The 22,142-nt window shown below is 44.0% G+C and overlaps 1 protein-coding gene across 2 annotated transcripts in view; it reads left to right on the top strand.

The window, feature by feature from the left end:
- The window catches only part of LOC122942385 (L-threonine ammonia-lyase-like), a 184,283-nt gene that overhangs the window by 147,084 nt on the left and 15,057 nt on the right, over positions 1 to 22,142 (top strand). For both annotated transcript variants that reach the window (XM_044299964.1, XM_044299963.1), the window contains 2 exons: positions 3,837 to 4,004; positions 7,010 to 7,067. In XM_044299964.1, the coding sequence (XP_044155899.1) occupies positions 3,837 to 4,004; positions 7,010 to 7,067 (226 nt within the window). The remainder of the gene's footprint in view (positions 1 to 3,836; positions 4,005 to 7,009; positions 7,068 to 22,142) is intronic.

Below are 22,142 nucleotides of genomic sequence, written 5' to 3'. Positions count from 1 at the left end.
CCGATACGGGGGGTCATATGACCCCCCCAGGCGTTGTGACAGGATGCCGGCTGAATGATTTCAGCCGGCATCCTGTGCGGATTAACCCCTGGGGCGCCACAATCTCAATTTAAACTCATGATGTACCGGTACGTCATGGGTCCTTAAGGACTCGGGAAACATGCCGTACCGGTACGTCATGGGTCCCTAAGGGGTTAATGACGATTTAAAAATGTTTGCCAAACTGTTAGCCGCCCGAATAAACAACTTTCTGCCCTCCCTCTAGTACCATCCCTGCAGACAATGCAGGGATGGTACTAGACGTATGATAAACTTACTTCAGATAGCGAATTGGTCCAGGACCCCACAGTATTTGTCTTCTTAGATGCTGAAAAAACGTTCGATAGGGTACACTGGGGGTTCCTGGACCAAGTACTTAAAAAATTTGGATTTCAGTGGCACATATTAAAAGCTATATCTGGATTATACTCCTCCCCCTCTGCAAGGGTTTTAGCTTCAGGATTTTTATCAAAGGCTTTTCCAATCACCAACGGCACCAGACAAGTGTGCCCATTATCGCCCCTTATCTTCACCATGGTCATGGAGCCGTTGGCGGAAATGATTCGTACATGTAGGGACATCTCAGGCATCTCGGTAAGTAAGCGTCCAAACATAATGGGGCTCTACGCTGATTATGTTATTTTGACACTATCGGACCCCCTAAGATCATTAGAGGCAGCTTCCAAGATTATAACTCAATATTCCTTCAATATTCCTCACTTTCTTACTACAAGCTTAATGTTAATAAAAATAAAGTGCTACCTACTAATGTTCCGGACACACGCATATGTAGTCGCTTTCAATATAACTGGGCTGAGAAATCATTGGCTTACCTGGGGGGTGGAACTAACTCATTCTATCTCTAAATTAGTTACCTCCAATCTTAAAAACCTAAGTTTAGAATTACAGAAAGATTATGGCAAGTATTCTAAGGTACAGCTATCCTGGATTGCAAAAATAAACACAGTAAAAATGTTAATCCTGCCAAAAATTCTATATACATTTTGCTGCATTCCCCTTAAGATACCAAAATATTTAATCGAGCAACTACAAGTGGATATGTTGCACTTTATATGGAATGGTTCCCGGCCTAGAGTTACTAAGAAGACATTACATCCTCCACTCCATCTGGGAGGTTTCCAGATTTGTACAATTACTATTTACCTAATCTACTGGACCAGGCCATGGAGTGGGGGTGTCCGGCTGTACCCCATCAAAGGTTGCATTTTGTTAAAAGAAAATCTCTGAAAGCGCTGTTAGAGGCGTATGGGTTAAAACCGTACAGTCACCACCTGTGGCTACACACAATGCAGGCCACTTTTTTGCTTGCACAAGGCTGCACAAGACCAGAGCACACACATATCTGGACACTAGTATATTCCCTATTACAGTCCTTGAACACCACATCCCTATACTTTCTCTCTCCAAATGGTTGGAATGCGGTATTGATAATCTGGGATGCCTTTTTAGTGACTCAGCGCTAGTAGATTTCGAGATGTTACACTCTAAATTTACATTACCTAACTCTTTTCTATCAGTACCTGCAGATTCGGCACCTGCTTTCCAAAATTCCACCACAGGCAGAGGTGGACAGAGATGACCCATTGCACGGGCTATTCAAAGGTGGTACCACATGCCGCTCCAGCCTCTCCATATGGTACTCAGTCCTACTATGAAGTGTTCTAGGTGTATCAATCACACTGAACAGAACAGGAAAATTCAAATTCGCAACCTAAACTATTCCATCCTAACATCCTAGCAATACAAAACATACAGGTTAAGGCTACTTTCACACCTGCGGCACTACGCTCCGGCCACCTGATCCGACAGAAAATGCAAGGAATCGGCCAGACACAAACCACAGCATGCAGCAGTTTGTGTCCCTCTGATTGTCTGATTGCTTATTTAGGCCCCGCATATGTCAGTTGCCCAGGACCCCCCCATATTAGATGCTCAGCAGGACAGCCCCCCAATATCAGTTATTTATTCAGCCCCCCCATATGCTCATTCAGGCCCCCCAAATGTCATTTGCTCCGGAACCCGAGAGTCAGGCCCCCCCATATGCTAATTCAGGCCCCCCATATCGATGTGACAGACCCCCAGGGCCCCTATCAGACCTCAGATCAGACTAAAAGTAAATAATTAAAACTTACCTCTCCTGCTCCGCTGCTCTCCGTGTCCTGATGTGAGTGCCTGCCCTGCTGGTCTCCAACAGCCCGCGCTGCACAGTCACGTGACCTTACTGCGTACAGCATCAGGTCATAGTGCACGCTGTACGCAGTCAGGCTGGAGGAGAACAGCGTGGAAGCGGAGCCGGAGGGGTAAGTAAGCGCCGATCTCTTGCATACTAGTGAGCACTTCTAGTATGAATGGGCCCCCTCACACGCCAGGCCCCTGTGCAGCTGAACCGGCTGCACCGGCTTATGTCCACCCCTGATTTGTATTCTACTATGTATACTCACATTACAGAAAATAAAAACTTATTGAAACAATCACAAGTTCTTTTCTGTCAGGTGAATGCCTATTTTTTGGGGCCTCTACTGGCCTACAGTAAAATTTGTATCCAGTGACGCCTAATGTACCTCAGCCACATAATCACAAGTTCTTTTCTGTCAGGTGAATGCCTAGATTTTGGGGCCTGTACTGGCCTACAACAAAAAAAATAATATCCAGTGACCACCTAATGTACTTCAAGCCACATCATCACAAGTTCTTTTCTGTCAGGTGAATACCTAATTTTTGGGGCCTGTACTGGCCTACAGTAAAATTGAAGCTGTCTCACTTCGGGGATAACCACATATTCAGCTTAAAGAGGACCTGTCTATTTAAAGGGGTTGCCTCTCTTCAGTAAATAGCATTTATCATGTAGAGAAAGTTAATACAAGGCACTTACTTATGTATTGTGATTGTCCATATTGCTTCCTTTGCTGGCTTGATTCATTTTTCCATCGCGCTATACACTGCTCGCATGCAGGAGTTAAGACCACCCTGTAATCCAGCAGTGGTGGCCGTGCTTGTACACTATAGGAAAAAGCACCTATATGCACTCCCGTGGACATGGTCACCAGAAAGACCAGCACCTTTTCCTATACTGTGCAAGCTCAGCCATTGATGGATTACAGGGTTGTCATAACCATGGAAACAAGCAGTATATAATGTGACAATCACAATACATTAGCAAGCGTCTTGTAATAACTTTCTCTACATGATAAATGTTATAAAGGCAGAGAAATTCTAATTTAGAAAATTGCCAATTTTTTTTAAAATGTTCACCTTTTTTTTTTAAATAAAGATAAAACATATGAACTGAAAGTTACCACTAACATGAACTTCTATGTGTCACGAAAAACAGTCTCAAAATCACATGAATAAGTAAACATTTCAGATGTGCAAAATTAAGTTCTGACAGGAAGGTGAAAACTGGCTGGCCAGGAAGGGGTTAAATGTTCACAGGTGGGCCACTAAACATCCTACCATGTAACTGTAGCATGTTCCAATGACTACTCTCCCAGTTCCATTGCTCACCTCTCGTATATGTAATATTGATATATACACTGCCCCTAACACGGGCTCTCTTCAGCCAATCCCTAACCAATGCACTAAAAAGAGAAGCACTTATACTACAGTATTATAAGCATTTCATATTCCCCCAAACTCCCTCCCTCCTTCCCCCATGGAGCCCTAGGTGCTGTCAGCCTGCCTACCTCTCGTCCCTGACCTGATACAGGAAATGGTAAGAAGCATACCTATTATCTTTCTCTGCAATAATATTCTAAGAAAAGCTTTCTGTTCTCCAGGGTGGCTGTGGTTGTGTGTAGCGGGAACCTGCCATTGCCTTTACTTCGCCATTGCTTGGACAGAGCTCTGGTTCTGGACCATCGTGTGTGCAAATTTTCTGTTGTGCTGCCAGACTTTCCTGGGGAGATCACTAAACTTTTGGAAGCCATTGGACGAGAAGAAGTCAGGTGATTATACAAGTTCACCAAACAGTTTAGTCCCCATTATGGGGTTAAAGCGTTATTTTATTACTCAAGGAACATTCCTAAATAATAACAGTGGCACATTTTTAATTACTTTGACCACATTGAACATCACAAAAATGTTGTACACCTGATATTTCCAATTTTGCAAGTTGGGTACATATCTTGAAAACCATTTCTTCAAAGCTAAAATAATTTATTCTAAAACGTGGGTTTAATACCCCATGTGCTGGCGTAACTGCAACGTGCCGCCCCCCAGGGCCGATCATGTTCCAGGTCTATAGGAATGCCAAGTGGTGTGGTGTGGCCCTTAACAGTCTCTGTTGGTGTCACAGTGCTCCTACCTGGTACCTTTGCTCCCCAGAGTTAGGCTCCTGAAGCAATAAAGGGGATGAGTAATGATGGAGAAGTCAAGTCCAGATCTTATAAAGTTCAACAGCTTTACCTGCATATACTTGCATCCAGACAATACAGTATCTAGGTTTTCCCTTGGTTCCAGCAGGCTTTGGCATAAACTGGCAGGCAAACTTGATAACTCTGCTTTCTCCCTCTGCTGTGCTGAACTCGGCTCTATTCTGGCAGCTGGCATTTAGGACCATTCTGGTACCTTAGGAGTTGGGTGCTTTTGGCTTTTGACCCCCTCGTGATACTCTGTCTCTGGATGTGTAAGGAGTCAGGAGGCTCTATGAGCTGCTTACCTCTGGAGAGACTCCTGCTGCAGGAGGGGGAAAATCTTCCTGTTTCTGCAACATCTTTCATGTATTTTCAGCTCCACTGTCTAGACTAGACTGCCCTGAACTAGAACTGCAACCCCTCCCTTTGGTAGGAAACAGGACTAGCCCACTTTTGCCCAAAAGGGGGAGAATAGAATGGTAAGTTCCATTCTATCTAAGAATCTCTCTCTCTCTGCCAGATAAACACCACCATCTGCTGGACATCCAGGAACATTACATGAACATAACAGTTTCATAGCAATATTTTCAGTGCACAGTGACAAAGGACCTGGAATCCATACACAAATGACATTATGGTTAGCCCATTAGAAACAGTACCACTCTGGGGTATTACATAACTCCCTTGCTGGCATAGATTTAGGTAATTTTCAATGCCTATAACAAGCGTTTGAAAATGATAAATGAGACAGGCCGGCCACCCAGAACCCACCCACTTCATACCCTCTTTTTTAGACCTGGCGTGAGTGGGTAAAAGTAGCAGATTTAGCTGCAAATCCCCTTTGCAACCGAATCTGCGAAAGATATACAGTATGCCTAAAATTGGGGTATATCTAATAATAAATGACCCCAATGTTTTTTTGTTTTTTTTTTAAAGTTTTCTTCTGTTAATTAGTCGCCATATAAGTGGTCTATGCAATTCAGATCACACATAGCCAGATTATGCCACTGCTATGGAGCCCCTGGGAAGACGGGGGGCAGACCTGGTTGGTTGCATCCTTGTGGAGGGTGAGAGAACTTGTTCAGGGATCCATTTGTCCTTAAGGCAAGGGTGTGCTGAATGAACCCAAGGATCATGGAAGGGAGATGGGACAAACAAGTCCTCCTGCTCAGGTGTTAGGGCATTCTAGTGTTAGCCGGCAATTAAAATAGGTCCCCTCACCTCTATGTACACCCTGTCTCTAATAGGCCAATGGGGAGCTGTATTTAAAATCCATTATATTTTTGTAGGATTAGAGGGACTTTGATTTTTCAGTGTTTCTTTAAAGTCAATATTGAAATGCTAAATTTGGAAAAATCCATTTGGAATTTACATAAAAGAAGTAAGAATCAATCGTCCTAAGCTCAGGCTGTTCTGAACATCTTGTGGTGGGTATGACTGCCAGCACAGCATTATTGCTAGGTTGCTCACGTGGACTCTATTAAATGCTTTTGTTCTGAATTTCCTCCTTAAAGAGGACCTTTCACTAGAATAAAACATCTAAACTAACCTTTACAGACATGTAGAGCGGCGCCCAGGGATTCCCCTGCACTTACTGTTATACCTGGGCGCCGCTCCGTTCTCCCGGTATAGCCTCCGGTATCTTCATAGTTAGGCTCCACCCAGGGGAACCTGCCGGCATCTCATTCTCCCATGCTGTAGCGCTGGCCAATCTGCTCATAGCCTGAGAGAAAAAAAGCCTCTCAGGCTATGAGATGAGCGCTGCGATTGGCCAGCGCTACAGCATGGGAGAATGAGATGCCGGCAGGTTCCCCTGGGTGGAGCCTAACTATGAAGATACCGGAGGCTATAACGGGAGAACGGAGCGGCGCCCAGGTATAACAGTAAGTGTAGGGAGATCCCTGGGCACCGCTCTACATGTCTGTATAGTTAGTTTAGATGTTTTATTCTATTGAAAGGTCCTCTTTAATATGTTTTCAGGGGGAGGCTCAAATCATTAGGGCATATGCACATGGCAGTGTCATTTATGCAGTTTTTTGCTGTATTTTTATACTAAAATCTGTATGTTACTTGTGGATTTTATTGTGAATTTTAATGCAGGTTTGCACCAGATCTCACTCTGCTCTGAATATCTGCACAAACAATTGACATGCTGCAGATTTTTAAAGTCTGCACTGCAGATCAATTTCCATGTGGAAAATTTCCATGTGCATGTAGCCTTTGGCTACATTTACACAACCGTATCTGTTTTGTGGTCCGCAAAACACTGATCCGCAAAAAATACAGATTACGTCCTTTTGGCACATGGTGTGCTGTCTGCATTTTTGAAAAAAAATGGAACGGACACGGAAACAAAATATGGTCGTGTGAATGTAGCCCTATTATGTGAATTTCCACACCATGTAGATGATATTTTAAAATCGTGCTGCCTTTCCATTCTTTCTTTATGGCGGCACCGAGTACAGAAACGGGACCCCCATTTTCGGGATGGGACCCCCAGTGATCAGCTAGTTATCCCCTATCCTGTGAATAGGGGATAACTTCTAAACTTGGCACAACTGTTTAAAAATGTTATTAATACGGTCTATTGATTACAGGGTTCTGGATATGCAAAAACAGAACATCTTCTTGAGCACTGATCTGTTCACCTTGGAGGTAGGCTCTATTGCCATGTGATTTAACTTTTTGGCTGTATACTGTCTTTGGAATGTTGGAGGAAGCCAGAGTACCCGGTGGAAAATCACACAAACAGAGGGAGAACATACAAACTCCATGCAGATGTTTCCCTTGTTGGATTTGGAGCCACCAGTGCTGCCTAGCGTGATTATAGCCATACATACATCACAGCTTGCGTTCTTGTGTCATATATCACATTACTGTGAAAAATGTGTACCATGTGGATATTGTTATGTATCATTTAGAGAAGAGCGAATCAAAGCTGACAAAGTGGAATCCGATCAGAATTTCAGGAATATTAGATTTGCACCGAATCCGAATTTCCTCACGCTTCGTGGTAACGAATTGCATTTTTTCCTAAAATGGCTGCTGCCATTATGTTAGGACATAAGTTGAAGTTTGGTGTGAAGTTTGAGGAAAATTGTTTTATGAGATGTCTCCCTGGTGCTACCGCTAGCAGGGACAGACGACGTATCCTTAATATTGTTAGGCAAGCAAAGCAGAAAAGCGAGGTGAATGTTATTGTCCATCTTGGGACAAATGATCTGGCTTGCAATGAGGTGTTAAAGGTGAAGGAAGCTTTTCACACACTTGGTAATAATATACGGGAGGTTTCATCGACTGTTTCATTCTCTGCCGTTTTGCCTGTGCATAACCTTCAGCATGACAGGCAGATGCGCATTAAGGAAATTAATGGATGGCTTGGTGAATGGTGTCGGAAGCAAGGGTTTGGCTTTGTGTCTCATGTTAGCTCTCGTTGGAATGGAAAAAAACTGCACAAGAAAGATGGTTTGCATCTTTCTCTCAAGGGAAGGAATGTCCTCAGTGAACAGTTCAAAGTATTTGCTAAGGAGCATTTAAACTAGGAAAAGGGGATAAACGAGTGATAATCCAGCAGTCCGACTGCCCCCGGAACAATGCCAGAAGATGCCAGTAGCACATAGGTTAAGAAATGACAAGCTCAGAGTCTTGTCTACAAATGCTCACAGTTTAGGGAATAAGATCAATGAACTTGAGTCTATAATGGCATCTGAGAATACAGATTTAGTGTATGTTACAGAGACATGGATCAATGGCAGTAATGACTGGGATATAACAATACCAGGGTTCTCTCTATATAGGAAAGACAGGGAAGGCAAGAAAGGGGGAGGGGTGGCCCTGTATGTGAAAGATAGCATAAAATCTAATTTAATACAAGTTAGCAAGACCAATTTAGAGTCAGTTTGGGTTACGTTGCAGTTTAATAATCATAAGGTAACTCATGTAGGTGTGATATATAGCCGATCAGGCCAAGTCAAAGAAATAGATGATCTACTAGTTGAGGAAATAGCTAAAATGACATTGAAAGGGGAAGTTATCATTATGGGAGACTTTCATCTTCCTGATGTAAACTGGAAAACCAAAATATCTAGTTCTGTCAGGAGTACAGATATTCTAAATTCTCTACTGGGAGTACCTCTACAGCAAGTAGTTGAGGAGCCAACCCGGAAGGAGGCCATTTTAGATTTAGTTTTCACAAATGGGAATTTGGTATCTGATATTACTGTAGAGGAAAGCTTAGGATCTAGTGATCACCAGTCAGTGTGGTTTACTATAAGTACAGTGACTGAGTCACACCACACAAAAATAAAAGTTTTGGATTTTAGAAGAAGGGACTTTTCTAAAAATAGATTAGTGGTATATGAGTCCCTATCAGATTGGAACAGTTTCAATTGAGTCCAGGAGAAATGGGACTACTTAAAGAGGACCTTTCACTGATCCTGACATTGTGAACTAAGTATACAGACATGGAGAGCGGCGCCCGGGGATCTCACTGCACTTACTATTATCCCAGAGCGCCGCTCCGTTCTCCCGCTATGCCCTCCGGTATCTTCGGTCACTAAGTTATGGTAGGCGGAGATTTCAGTCACTAAGTTATGGTAGGCGGAGTCTGCCCTTGTTCTGCTGTAGCTCTGGCCTATCGCAGCGCAGAGCTCACAGCCTGGGAGGTTATTTTCTCCCGGTCTGTGAGCTCTGCGATACGATTGGCCAGCGCTACAGCAGAACAAGGGCAGACTCCGCCTACCATAACTTAGTGACTGAAATCTCCGCCTACCATAACTTAGTGACCGAAGATACGAGAGGGCATAGCGGGAGAACGGAGCGGCGCTCAGGGATAATAGTAAGTGCAGTGAGATCCCCGGGTGCCGCTCTCCATGTCTGTATACTTAGTTCACAATGTCAGGATCAGTGAAAGGTCCTCTTTAAAAGTGGCACATTTGAAGGCAACAAATAATTGCATTAGGCTAGTCAGTAAGAGCAAAACAAGAAAGAGACCACTGTGATACTCAGCAGAAGTGGCCAAAATCAATAAAAACAAAAAGATAGCATTTAATAATTATTTAAAAAAAATAAACGAGGATGACAGGGAAATTTATAAGATTATGCAGAGAGAGGCCAAGCAAGTTATAAGAGCTTCTAAAGCACAGGCAGAAGAGAAATTAGCTTAGTCAGTGAAAAAAAGCCGATAAGACATTCTTCAGATACATAAATGAAAATAGGAAACTAAAACAAGGAATTTCGAAATTAAAAACAAAAGAAGGAAGGTATATGGAAGAAGATAAAGAACTAGCTGACTGCCTCAATGAATACTTCTGTTCAGTTGTTACAAAGGAAAATGAAGGAAAAGGACCTCAGTTAGGGAGGAAGACTAATGAATCTTTTGATGCATGTGTCTTTACAGAGCTTCTAAGTCAGCTGTCTAAAATGTATTAATAAGTCACAGGGGCCTGATGGGATACACCCAAAGCTATTGAAAGAGTTTAGCGGTGAACTAGCAAAACCATTAACAGATTTATTTAACCAATCACTGGTAACAGGAGTCATCCCAGAAGATTGGAAATTAGCAAATGTTGTGCCCATTCACAAGAAAGGTAGTAGGGAGGAATCGGGCAACTATAGGACAGTAAGCCTGACATCAATAGTGGGGAAATTAATGGAAACCATACTTAAGGAGAGGATTGTGGAACATCTAAAATCCCATGGATTGAAAGATGAAAAACAGCATGGGTTTACTTCAGGGAGATCATGTCAAACTAATCTTATAGATTTTTTTGATTGGGTGACTAAAATAATAGATGGCGGAGGTGCAGTAGACATTGCTTATCTAGACTTAGTAAGGCTTTTGATACTGTCCCACATAAAAGGCTTATCAATAAATTGCACTCTTTGTGCTTGGACTTCCATATTGTTGAATGGATTAGGCAGTGGCTGAGGGACAGACAACAGAGGGTTGTAGTCAATGGAGTATATTCAGACCAAGCTCTTGATACCAGTGGGGTACCCTCAGGGATCTGTTCTGGGACCCATATTGTTTAATATCTTTATCAGCGAAATTGCAAAAGGCCTCGGTGGTAAGGTGTGTCTTTTTACTGATGACACAAAGATTTGTAACAGGGTTGATGTTCCTGAAGGGATACACCAAATGGAAAAGGATTTAGGAAAACTAGAGGAATGGTCAAAAATCAAGCAACTAAAATTTAATGTTGATAAGTGCACCTGGGGCGTAAAAAGCCAAGAGCAGAATATAAAATCAGTGATACAGTCCTAACCTCAGTATCTGAGGAAAGGGATTTAGGGGTAATTATTTCAGAAGACTTAAAGGTAGGCAGACAATGTCATAGAGCAGTAGGAAATGCTAGCAGAATGCTTGGGTGTATAGGAAAAGGCAATAAGAGTAGAAAGAGGGAGGTGCTCATGCCGCTCTACAGAGCACTATTTAGACCTCATTTGGCGCATTGTGCTTATTACTGGAGACCATATCTCCAGAAGGATATTGATACTTTGGAGAGAGTTCAGAGCAGGGCAGGTGCAAGGATTTTAGACAACACAAGCGAAGCTACATTTTGGCGCCCCCCCCCCCCCCGCCCCAGAAGTTGAACTCTATGGTTCACTTGACCCATTGTTGTCCGTTTGTTGCAGCCGTAATACAGACGCTAAAATGCTCCAATAGTTCGGCCATGTGAAAGCAGAGAGGTTTTCATGTTTTATGTAAATATGGCTTAAAAATAAGCAAGATAAAAGGCACAATTAAAAAACAAGCAAACCGAAATCAATGAAGAACCATAAGAAGGCAAATAGTGCATGCACACAACCGCAATTTTCTGACCAATTCATTTCTATGGGGCTGAATTTTTGTAACTGTTCTGCAAATTACAGAGCAAGTCCTATTCTTGATCATACTTTCAGGCGATAACAGCCCTTGCAATTGATGGGTGTGAGAAAAATACAGAACGCACGCAGAAGGACCCCCCCCCCCCCCCCCCCCCCCGCAGCTCACCTGGCCCTGGTTCCCGTCTGCAGCAGCTGGCATCTCCTCGGTGTGGTCCTGGTATTTTCTCTCTGCTTCAGACAATCGCTGGTTTGAGGACCGTATATAAAAAATATTTTCCATTACACCTCAGGTTAGACCAGCAATCAGACCTCAGATCAGCCCCCCATGTCAGCCATCAGCCCCCCCATGTCAGCCATCATGCCCCCATGTCAGCCATTAGCCCCCCATATCAGCCATTAGCCCCCGATGTTAGCCGTCAGCCCCCAAAGTAAGCCATCATGCCCCCATGTCAGCCATCAGCTCCCCGTGTCACATTTCTCCCCCTTCCTTTTTACATAATCCCCTCTGTCAGATTTCTCCCCCTCCATGTCACATTTCACCCCCTTAATGTCACATTTCTCCCCCTCAAGGCCTCAATGTCACATTTTTCCCCCTCCATGTCAAATCACCTATGTTACATCAGCCCTCCATGTCACATTTCTCCCCCTCCTTGTCACATTTCACTCACTCAATGTCACATTTCTCCTCCTCCATCCATGTCACATTTCTCCCCGTCCAAACCAAGTCACATCACCCCCTTTGTGTCACATCATGATCACATCATTACCCCCCATTGTGTCACATTTCTCCCCCATGGCACATCATCCCCCCCGCCGGGCCCTGGCCCCATCCCCATGTCACAGACTATAGACATTGTCCCCCATCCCATCATGTCATGGTCACCATCCCCCCCCCCCCCCTCCATTTATGATTGTTGTTTGTGTAATAATTTTTTTAAAACACATTTATGCCGTGCACTCTGGTGCTAGTGCACTCATCAGTGATCACCTACCCACCTGTTCTGCTGCTACGGCAATCTGGCTGTGTGTGAGTCAGACTCACAGACACAGTCAGCTCCATACTGCCGCCGCTGTGCCACTCGCCAGTCACACCCCCCTGGCCTGACCCTGTGACCATGCTGCTGGGCCTGTGCCGCTCTGTGAGTGAGGGCCGGGGCTGCACGGGCACGCAGGCTGGAGCAGGTGGCTGGCGGCGCGGGGGCGCAACTCACAAGTAAGTGATTAAAGTCGTTCACAGTCACAGTTATATGTTCTAAAGCCTTTTTTTGGTGTGTATTAGGGGGGAAGGGGCTTATTAGCTGTTGTGTGGTGAAGTGAGAAAATTATAGCCCTTTTTGGTTACATGGGGGAAAATTACTTAATGGGGGGAAGTGTGAGGGCAAATCACTAGACCAAAAAATCCCTGTAGGGGTACTACTATATGAAAATTAAAACATTAACTTTATTTAATCCTTTAAAATAGGGTTATAGATACCCCAATACCCACACACTTAAAACTATTAGACAATGGTACTGGATTATGCTGAGTTGCTGGTTGAAATTGTTTCTCTCACATTAGAGAGAGGAGATTAAAGAGAGGTGAAATGTAGTGATTTATGGTGTGCAGTTAAATACACAGAAAAAAGGATGTGACCCTATTTAGGGAACACCAAGACCTGGGCCCAGGTCCTAACTGTAAATCCTAACACCTATTAGATGGAGCTGCGTATCACTTGTCACTGCCACTCATAACACAACATATACATACACAGAAAGATATTTGTCGTATTTCTGAGACCATATATACTCCTACAGTACTAACGTCTGCCTAAAATCAAACTGCGCCTAACACTAGTCCCCACCCGACATGTTTCGCCGCGATGCGGCTTCGTCAGGGGTCGCGGCGTTAATGTGGAAGCAGCCTAAGAGGTATGTGGTGCTGTATTCTCATCCAAGTCTTTTTTATTATAATCATATGTATTTTACATTTGGCAAATTTGTAACAGCCCAGATAATTTTATTTAAAATGGAGGGAGGGGCCCAAATTGGGTAGACAGCCCTGGGCCTATCATGCACTTAATCCGCCCCTGATAATAATAATCTGCATTTAGAGGGCTCACCATATTTTACAACGCTTTACCATGAGGAAATACCCAAATAAAATGTCAAGTAATCAAAACACATAATCAGGCAATGAAACAAAAAGAGAGAGGTCCTTTAACCTATCCTTACACGGTGATTTTCCATTTTTTCTGTTTTTGTTTTTCACTCTGTGCCTTTCTGGAGCCATAATTTTTATATTTTTCTGTTCACATAGCTAGCATAACATAGGTCATAAGGCTAAAAAAAGACATCTGTCCATCCATTTCAGGAAGGCAAAAAAAAACTGTGAGGTAGAAGCCTCATTTTAGGTGAAAATAAAATCCTTCCTCACTCCAATCATGCAATTAGAATTATCTTCCTGGATCAACGACCTCTCTCTAGTAACATAGTTTGTAAGGCTGAAAAAGACATACTGTAGCTGTATATATAACCCCAACCCCCATAACTTTTTTTATAGTGGGATGATCTGTAGTTTTTGATGATGTATGACTTTTTGATCACTTTTAATAAAAAAATTTGGGGAGGTAAAGTGATTAAAAAAGGGTGAATTGCCCACTTTAATTTCTTTTTCTGTTACACCATTCATTGTTTGGGCTAAGTTTTTTTTTAATATTTTAATAGTAAAGCTGTTTTTGCACATGGTGATGCCGATTTTTTTAATAGTTTTATATTGTTTAAGTATTTAGATTTTTGGGGAAAAGGGTTGTGAATTTTTATATACTACTATATTACTATTACTAATATTACTTTTTATGGAATTTTCTCCATTATGCTATACAGAAATAGGTATGTTACAGTTCAGTGCTACCTGCTGGCCCGAATTGTAATATACAAGTAATGAGTCTGGAAGCCTTATACAGACTCAGGCTCATTACTTTGAATGAACGCCTTCCCTGACCTCCATCAGGGGAGGCGTTGCAGCCCATAAAGTGTGCACTTCCATGTTTCCAGATTCTCAGATGGCATCTGAGAGGTTAAATGTCTGTGATCAGCATTACCGCTGGTCGCAGACCTTAGCCGTGGGTGTCTGCTGTATGAAACAGCAGGCACTCGGTAGCTATGGCGCTTGCTCTGCTCTGGAGCCAGAGTCATCTTTAACCTGTTTGGGACATAGGTCATACAGGTACCATGTACTTATGTACTATGTTACTATGTTACTTAAAGGGAGTCTGTCATCAAAGTTTCACCTTTTTAACCCTTCCCATAGCTTTCTAGCAGCCTTACAGTTAATAAAAACGTTACCTTTGTGAGCAATCCTGGACTTATAAAACCGGCAAAAAACAACTTAGTAGCATATGCAAATGAGGGCTCGCAAGTGCCCAGGGGCGGCGTTACCCTCGTAGGTGCCCAGCTAGCTCAGCCTTATTGTTGCTTCCCTCCCGCCCATTCTTTCCCTCTGACCGCCCATCTACTGTGTAGTTTATAAAATGGGGTCACTTTTTTGGAGTTTCTACTCTAGGGGTGCATCAGGGGGGCTTCAAATGGGACATGGTGTCAAAAAACCGTCCAGCAAAATCTGCCTTCCAAAAACCGTATGGCATTCCTTTCCTTCTGCGCCCTGCCGTGTGCCTGTACAGCAGTTTACGACCACATATGGGGTGTTTCTGTAAACTACAGAATCAGGGCCATAAATATAAAGTTTTGTTTGGCTGTTAACCCTTGCTTTGTAACTGGAAAAAAAATATTAAAATGGAAAATCTGCCAAAAAGGTGAAATTTGGAAATTGTATCTCTATTTTCCATTAATTCTTGTGGAACACCTAAAGGGTTAACGATGTTTGTAAAATCAGTTTCGAATACCTTAAGTGTTGTAGTTTCTAGAATGGGGTCATTTTTGGGTGGTTTTTATTATGTAAGCCTCACAAAGTGACTTTAGACCTGAACTAGTCCTTAAAAAGTGGGTTTTTAAGATTTGCTTCTAAATTTCTAAGCCTTGTAACATCCCTAAAAAATAAAATATTCCCAAATAATCCAAACATGAAGTAGACATATGGGGAATGTAAAGTAATAACTTATTTTGGAGGTATTACTATATATTATAGAATTAGAGAAACTGAAACTTAAAAATTAGCTAATTTTTCAAAAAAAATTGTAAATTTGGTTTTTTTTTTATAAATAAAAATGTTTTTTTTTTTTTACTCCATTTTGCCAGTGTCATGAAGTACAATATGTGACGAAAAAACAATCTCAGAATGGCCTGGATAAGTCAAAGCGTTTTAAAGTTATCACCACATAAAGTGACACTGGGCAGATTTGCAAAAAAATTGACCGGTCCATAAGGTGAAAATGAGCTCGATCCCTGAGGGGTTAAAGACCAGACATCTGCCATACAAGTACAGCGGGTGTGGTGAAGGGTTTAAAGGGCTTCTCCGGTTCCATAGTGGATTTTTTATCCGCCCAGTGCAGCCCAAATACTGCATATTTTTACACCATATAACTCGGGCAACCAATCAGATTAAACCACTTCGCCACATCCAATGTCCCAAGTGAGAGAATGAATCTTTTATTACTTTGTGTTCATTGGAAATGGCCAGATGTGCTTCTAATGTGCTTCCACCGCTGCCAAATAATGAATCACAAAGGCATTCCTGGCTCTGAGCCCTTCAACTTTCTGTCTTGTTTTCCCCATAGACATGGAATTTGCTGTTCTAATTCACAAATGGTTCACATTATTGTAACCAAAATAAACATGCGACCTTAACTCCTCGCATTCGGGTTCCATTACCTCAACATCATCACAAAAAAGGTTGCACAAAACAGTATGACTGTATTGCTTATATACAGGTAGTTGTCTTGTGTATATATATATATATATATAATCAGAAAAGGACTTTAACCCCTTCAGGACCTTGCAATTTTCTGTTTTTTCGTTTTTTTACTTTTGGCCTTCCCTGAGTCATAACTTTTGTATTTTTCCGTTCACATAGCCATATGACGGCTTGTTTTTTTGTGGGACAAGTTGTACTTCTAAAGGCAACATTTTATGTTGCATACAATCAAGGGCGGATTTGGCATGTCTGGGGGCCCCTGTCACACCACTAAGCCCCACTGTCAGCAGTACAGTAACACACTTTTTCTACTGCCCTGCAGCTAGAAAGGGCCCCATACCCACAGCTGAACTGGCTGCACAAGTGATATGTTCTCCCCTGGCTTAGTTGCCATACTTGTTGAATTTTTTCAACCAATCATTTGGGCCAGGAGTGGGCCTCTTCGTCTCTGGAGCCCCAAGCATTTGCTTGGTTTGCATGGTGGTAAGTGGAAGTGAAGTGAAAAACAGCGAATCAGACTTTTTTTTTGTTATGGTGCTTTATGTATGTATGGCGCTGATACCTGTGATCTTTTGTGATTTTTTGTTCATTTTTAGTATAATGAATTTTAATATTTATATATTTTAACTTTTGTTATATTTTTAAAATCTAAATTTTTCCTTTTTTAGTGGAGTTGAACATGTGATCGTCAGATTGCTTCTCCTATAGATGACAATGAATTCCCATTGCAGCCTAAAGGAGATTCAATACATTCTTATGGAGCCCTTATGTGGTAGCCCCAAGTACTCTTGTGGTAGCGCCCCTGTGTTAGCCTCAAGTGAATAGGATGGAGCCGTCCCATTGAAGTGAATGGGGCAGAGGAGCTGTAATTACACTGCTTGCTGCTGCAATTTCAACGGCAATCAAGTAGACAGTGAGGAGAACACAGGATTAGTACGAGCACTCCATTTTCAGTATACAGCTAATCAGCGGGGGTGCCGGCAGTCGGGCCCCTGCCGATTTGATACTGATGACCTATCCTCAGGATAGGTGATCAGTAGAGATAAGTGAATCAAAATTGGAATTCGAAAGTGGAATTCGATCCGAATTTCAGGAAAAATTAGATTCACACCGAATCCAAACTTCCTGATGCTTCGTGGTAACAAATCAAATTTTTTTCCTAAAATGGCTGCTGCACATGTTAGGACATGGAGCAAAGAACTTTGGGAACAAGGGAACACCCACAATGCCATGCATGCAGCCAGCCAGCCCTGTGATGTCACATCCCTATAAATAGCCATCTTGATTTCAGCCATTTTCCAGTGTGCTTAGTGCAGGGAGAGGCGTCAGCAGGGGTTAGGGAAAGTGCTAGGAAAGACTTGAAAACTTTTATTTTGCTCAATAGAAGTTCAGAGAAAGATCATTAGAAGTGTATGGAAAGGATAGGGAGGAATTATTCCACACTAGAACAGGAGAACAACATGTTAGTTTCACCTTTTAAGTTGCATTACTAAAATTAATTAACTTTGCACGATATTCCAATTTTTTGAGTTTCACCTGTATGTTGTAAAGCCTTTTTTGGGTTGTATTAGTGGGGGAAAAAAAACGTATTAGCCGTTGTGTGGTAAAGTGAGAAAATTACAGCCTTTTTTGGTGTGTATTAGTGAAAAACTAAAAGTATTAGTTCCCGTTCAACGGAGCAGTTATATGTTCTAAAGCCTTTTTTAGGGTGTATTAGTGGGAAAAAAAAATAAGAGCTTATTTGCCGTTCAGTGGTTCAGTTATATGCTGTAAAGCCCTTTTTGGCGTGTGCATTAGTTGAAAAAAAAGGGGCTTATTAGCCGTTGTGTGATGAAGTGAGAAAATTACAGCCTATTTTGGGGTGTATTAATTTCCTTTTTATTTATTTATTTGATCTAACAATATGTCAGACAAAGAAGTGAGAGGTCCTGCACAGGGGAGGGGCAGAGGCCTAAATGCTTCTGGCGCAGGCACAGGTCGCAGCAGAGTAAGGGAGCGTGGCAGCAGGGGTCACTTCGAGAGGCCTGAGCTCCCGGTGTCATCTACAGGTCATGTCTTGACCAGCAACCCAGCAGTTCTTGAATGGTTGACTCAGTCACCCACTTCATCCCAAGTGACATCAGACACGCCCTGTGCCCTCACCTATCCTCAACCTGCCTCTTTCCTTTTATGTTCCCTCAGCCAGAGAAGTATTATATGCTGTGGGCTCAGCTCCACTATACAGCGAGGACGAGCTACTAGTGAACAGTCAGCAGCTACTGCCCAGCCAAGATCTGAAGGAGAGTGGTGTGGGAGCTGGTGTTGCGAGCTGTCAGGCTCCTGGCTCAAAGACCATTGAAGAGAACATTAGTGATGGGCAGACAGTACTCGATGATGATGTAGCCGATCGCAGTTGGGAGCTGGGTGACGAAGAGGGTGGCAGCTTGCGCGTGAGGCAGCAGCGGAGCCAGCAAGTTGGTAGCGTGGCCGGGAGTCAGCAGCGTGGCAGCAGTTGGAGATCAGGAGCCAAACGTGCGCAGGGTAGACCACTCGCTTCACAGGGGTCTACCTGCCCAGAAAGTAGTGGTGCAGGGGTTCACGGAGGCAGCAGCAGTAGCAGTCAGTGCGAAGTGTTGGGAGTAAAATCACCAACTCGGTGGTGTGGCAGTTTTTTGTTAAGCTGCCGGAGGAGGTGAACATGGCCATTTGCCGAATCTGTGGTAAGAAGGTAAAGCGTGGCCAGGGTGCCAATGTTGGCAACACGGCTCTGCGTCAACATATGCAGCGTCACTATAAAGTGGCCTGGGAGAACCATGGCTCCAATGTGGTGGTCCAGCCTACCGCAGAAACCGATGCATCACCCAATGGCATGCACCCGATTTCAGGCAGTCAAGGCTCCACCACCTCAGCCGAAGGGAGCTATCTCACCTTCCCTTCACCTACCGGTCCTGATGCTCCTGCTCCTCGTCAGTCATTCCATCAGCAATCGATCACTGAAGCGATTGCCAAGAGACAACAGTATGCATATGCACTCATGGCGCAGAAGTTTAATGTGCTCCTGGCCAAGTTGCAGGTACTGCAGTCCCTCCCTTTCCAAGTGGTGGAATCTGCATCTTTCAGAGAACTGATGGCTTGTGCCGAGCCGAGGTGGAGAGTCGCAAGCCGTCATTTCTTTGCCAAAAAGGCAGTACCAGCCCTACACAAATATGTAGAACAGAAGGTGGGCCAGTCCTTGAGCCTTGCAGTGTCTGCCAAAGTGCACGGCAGCGCCGACGTGTGGAGCTGTAACTACGGTCAAGGTCAAGGATATGTCCTTTACGACCCACTGGGTAAATGTGGTTCCTGCCTAGCCAAACCAGCAACTTGGCCAGATGACGCCTCCACATCCTCACGCCGTTGGTCTTGCAACAATGTCCGCCTCTGCATCCTCATCCACCACCGTATCCTCAGCCTCCACTGCAGGGACAATTCACAGAGCTCCTCCAGCATACCATATGTGCAGGGCACGGCGGTGTCACGCTGTTCTACACCTTGTTTGCCTGGGCTCACGGAGTCACACAGGGGAGGAACTGCTCCTTCATCAAGAAATTGAATCCTGGCTTTCTCCACGACAACTCAAAATCGGAACCATGGTGACCGACAATGGGAAGAACATGGTGTCGGTGCTGCGTCAAGGATGGCTGAGCCATGTGCCCTGCATGATGCACGTGTTCAATCTGGTTGTCAAGCAGTTTATGAAGTCTTCCACCCAGCTGCAAGTCATCCTAAAAATGGCCAGGAAACTTTGCATGCACTTCAGCCACTCATACACCGCCAAGCACGCTGTCACGAGGGTGTCAGGAGCCACGTCTGACTCCGTTATACCCGGGGTCAGGAAGTCGCAGCGGGTGGCTGCGCGCTCTATGTCTAAAGATCACGCTGTTTCTTAATGATAGTTTTCTGTGTTTGCCTTACTATCCTTTTTGTCTCACTCAGGGATCCGTAGCTTCTCCTCCTCAGTTGTTTCTTGTCTGTCACTCCCAACCTCCTTATATTCTCCTCTCACACTTCTCTAGTTGCAGATATAGAGCTTCCTGCCTGGACTTCTATACTGACCCACTGGAGCTGTGAATCCTGGTTGTTGTTGTTCCAGAGTGTTACCCTCCGGATCCCTGTTGGGCTTTTTGTTGTCTTCTGTTGTCGCCCACCTGGGATTATATGTTGTCTGTATTGTCTGTCCTCCCCTTGGTGTTTTCCTTTAGAGTTAGTGGTGCGGACTAGTGTTTCCACCGCTCTATTCACTATCTAGGGCTCATCTTAGGGAAAGCCAGGGTTTTAGGAAGGCGTACGGGTGAGGAACCCGTCTAGGGACGTCAGGGCAGTCAGGTGCCAGCCTCAAGGTGAGATAGGGGTCACCACCTTTCTCTCTCCCTTGGACAGAGCCTCCCCTTTTCCCTCCCTTTGTGTCACGTATGTGATAGGCACGCCGGTCGTGATATTATATCTGGCCCTTATTTTTTGGGAAGAAAAAAAAGAGAAAAAAAATTATTATTATTATTTTTTTTTTTTCTCTCTATTTAGAATCCAGTATGGATCCTATTGCTGCTTTGGCAAAACAACTTCAAGGCCTGTCCTTGGAGGTGGCAGGATTGAAGGCGTCGGTCCTCCAGCAACAGCAGCAAATGCAGCAGACCGCAAGCCCAGCGGTTGCTATGGGTAACCAGGTTGCTGCAGAACCCAAGGTTGTTCTTCCTGACAGATTTTCTGGGGGAAGGGACAAGTTTGTGACGTTCCGTGAGGCCTGTAATTTATATTTTAAGCTGCGCCCTTACTCCTCTGGTAATGAAGAACAGCGGGTGGGGGTTGTTATTTCCCTGCTTCAGGGGTACCCGCAATCCTGGGCGTTCTATTTACCCCCTGGTTCCCAGGCTCTCCGGTCAGTGGATGATTTTTTTGGGGCCTTGGGTCTCATATATGATGACCCTGACTGAGTCGCCCTGGCTGAGTCGAAGTTACGGAGACTCCTACAGGGAGATCGGCCAGCAGAGGAATATTGCTCAGAGTTCCGTAGGTGGGCTACGGATACCCAGTGGAACGACCCGGCTCTCAGGAGTCAGTTCTGCTCTGGATTATCCGAAAGGATGCGTTTGCGCTGTATGAGACTCCCCTTTCCCTTGATGCTGTTATGTCCCTCTCTATCAGAATAGATAGACGTCTTAGGGAGAGATTGAAAATTCCTGAGCAATTGGTAACCCCTCCCAAGCAGCAGTTAGTCTGTACTGACCTAGACGAGCCAATGCAGCTAGGAGGAACTACTCGTCAGGTCCATCCTCTTGAGGCTCGCCGTAGGCGTGGGGCTTGTTTTTTCTGTGGGGAAAGGGGTCATTTCATTAATGTCTGTCCTTCCTTTCTCAAAAACAAAAGACCGTCGGAACCACTAACCCCAGGCTGTGCGGAGGATGTCAGCCGGGGGGTATACGTTTCCTCCATACGAACATCTCAATTTGTGTTGCTAGCGGTTATTGTTTTTGGTGTTAAGACGGAGACTATTTCTTTCTTTTTAGACAGTGGAGCAGGGGTAAATTTGATTGATGCCCATTTTGCCCGCACTATGGGTTTGTCTCTCTGTATGCTGCAGAGACCTATTCCCATATTCGCTATTGATTCTGCTCCTCTGTCTCAGAGAAACCTCACTCACATTGTCCATAACTTACACCTTCGGGTAGGGGACCACCATAATGAGTGTCTTTCATGTTACGTTCTGGAGGGCCTTCCCTCTCCTGTGGTATTGGGTCTTCCCTGGTTGGTAGCGCACAATCCTGTGGTGGATTGGCAGGCCAGGGAGATATTGGAGTGGAGTGAGCATTGCAGAGAAAATTGCTGAAATAGCAATTGCTTAGTCGCCTCCATAGCTACCCTACCTACATTTATTTCGGACTTTGAGGACGTTTTTTCTGAAAAGGGTTGTCAGAAGTTACCACCTCATTGTCCTTATGATTGCCCGGTTAACCTGATTCCCGGTGCAAAATTACTCAAGACCAGGTTATATAATCTTTCGGGTCCCGAGAGACAAGCCATGAAAGATTATATCTCCG

Source organism: Bufo gargarizans, chromosome 6 (assembly GCF_014858855.1).
Source record: "Bufo gargarizans isolate SCDJY-AF-19 chromosome 6, ASM1485885v1, whole genome shotgun sequence".
NCBI classification, from domain to species: Eukaryota; Metazoa; Chordata; class Amphibia; order Anura; family Bufonidae; genus Bufo; species Bufo gargarizans.
This window is presented reverse-complemented; position numbering and strand designations above follow the sequence as displayed.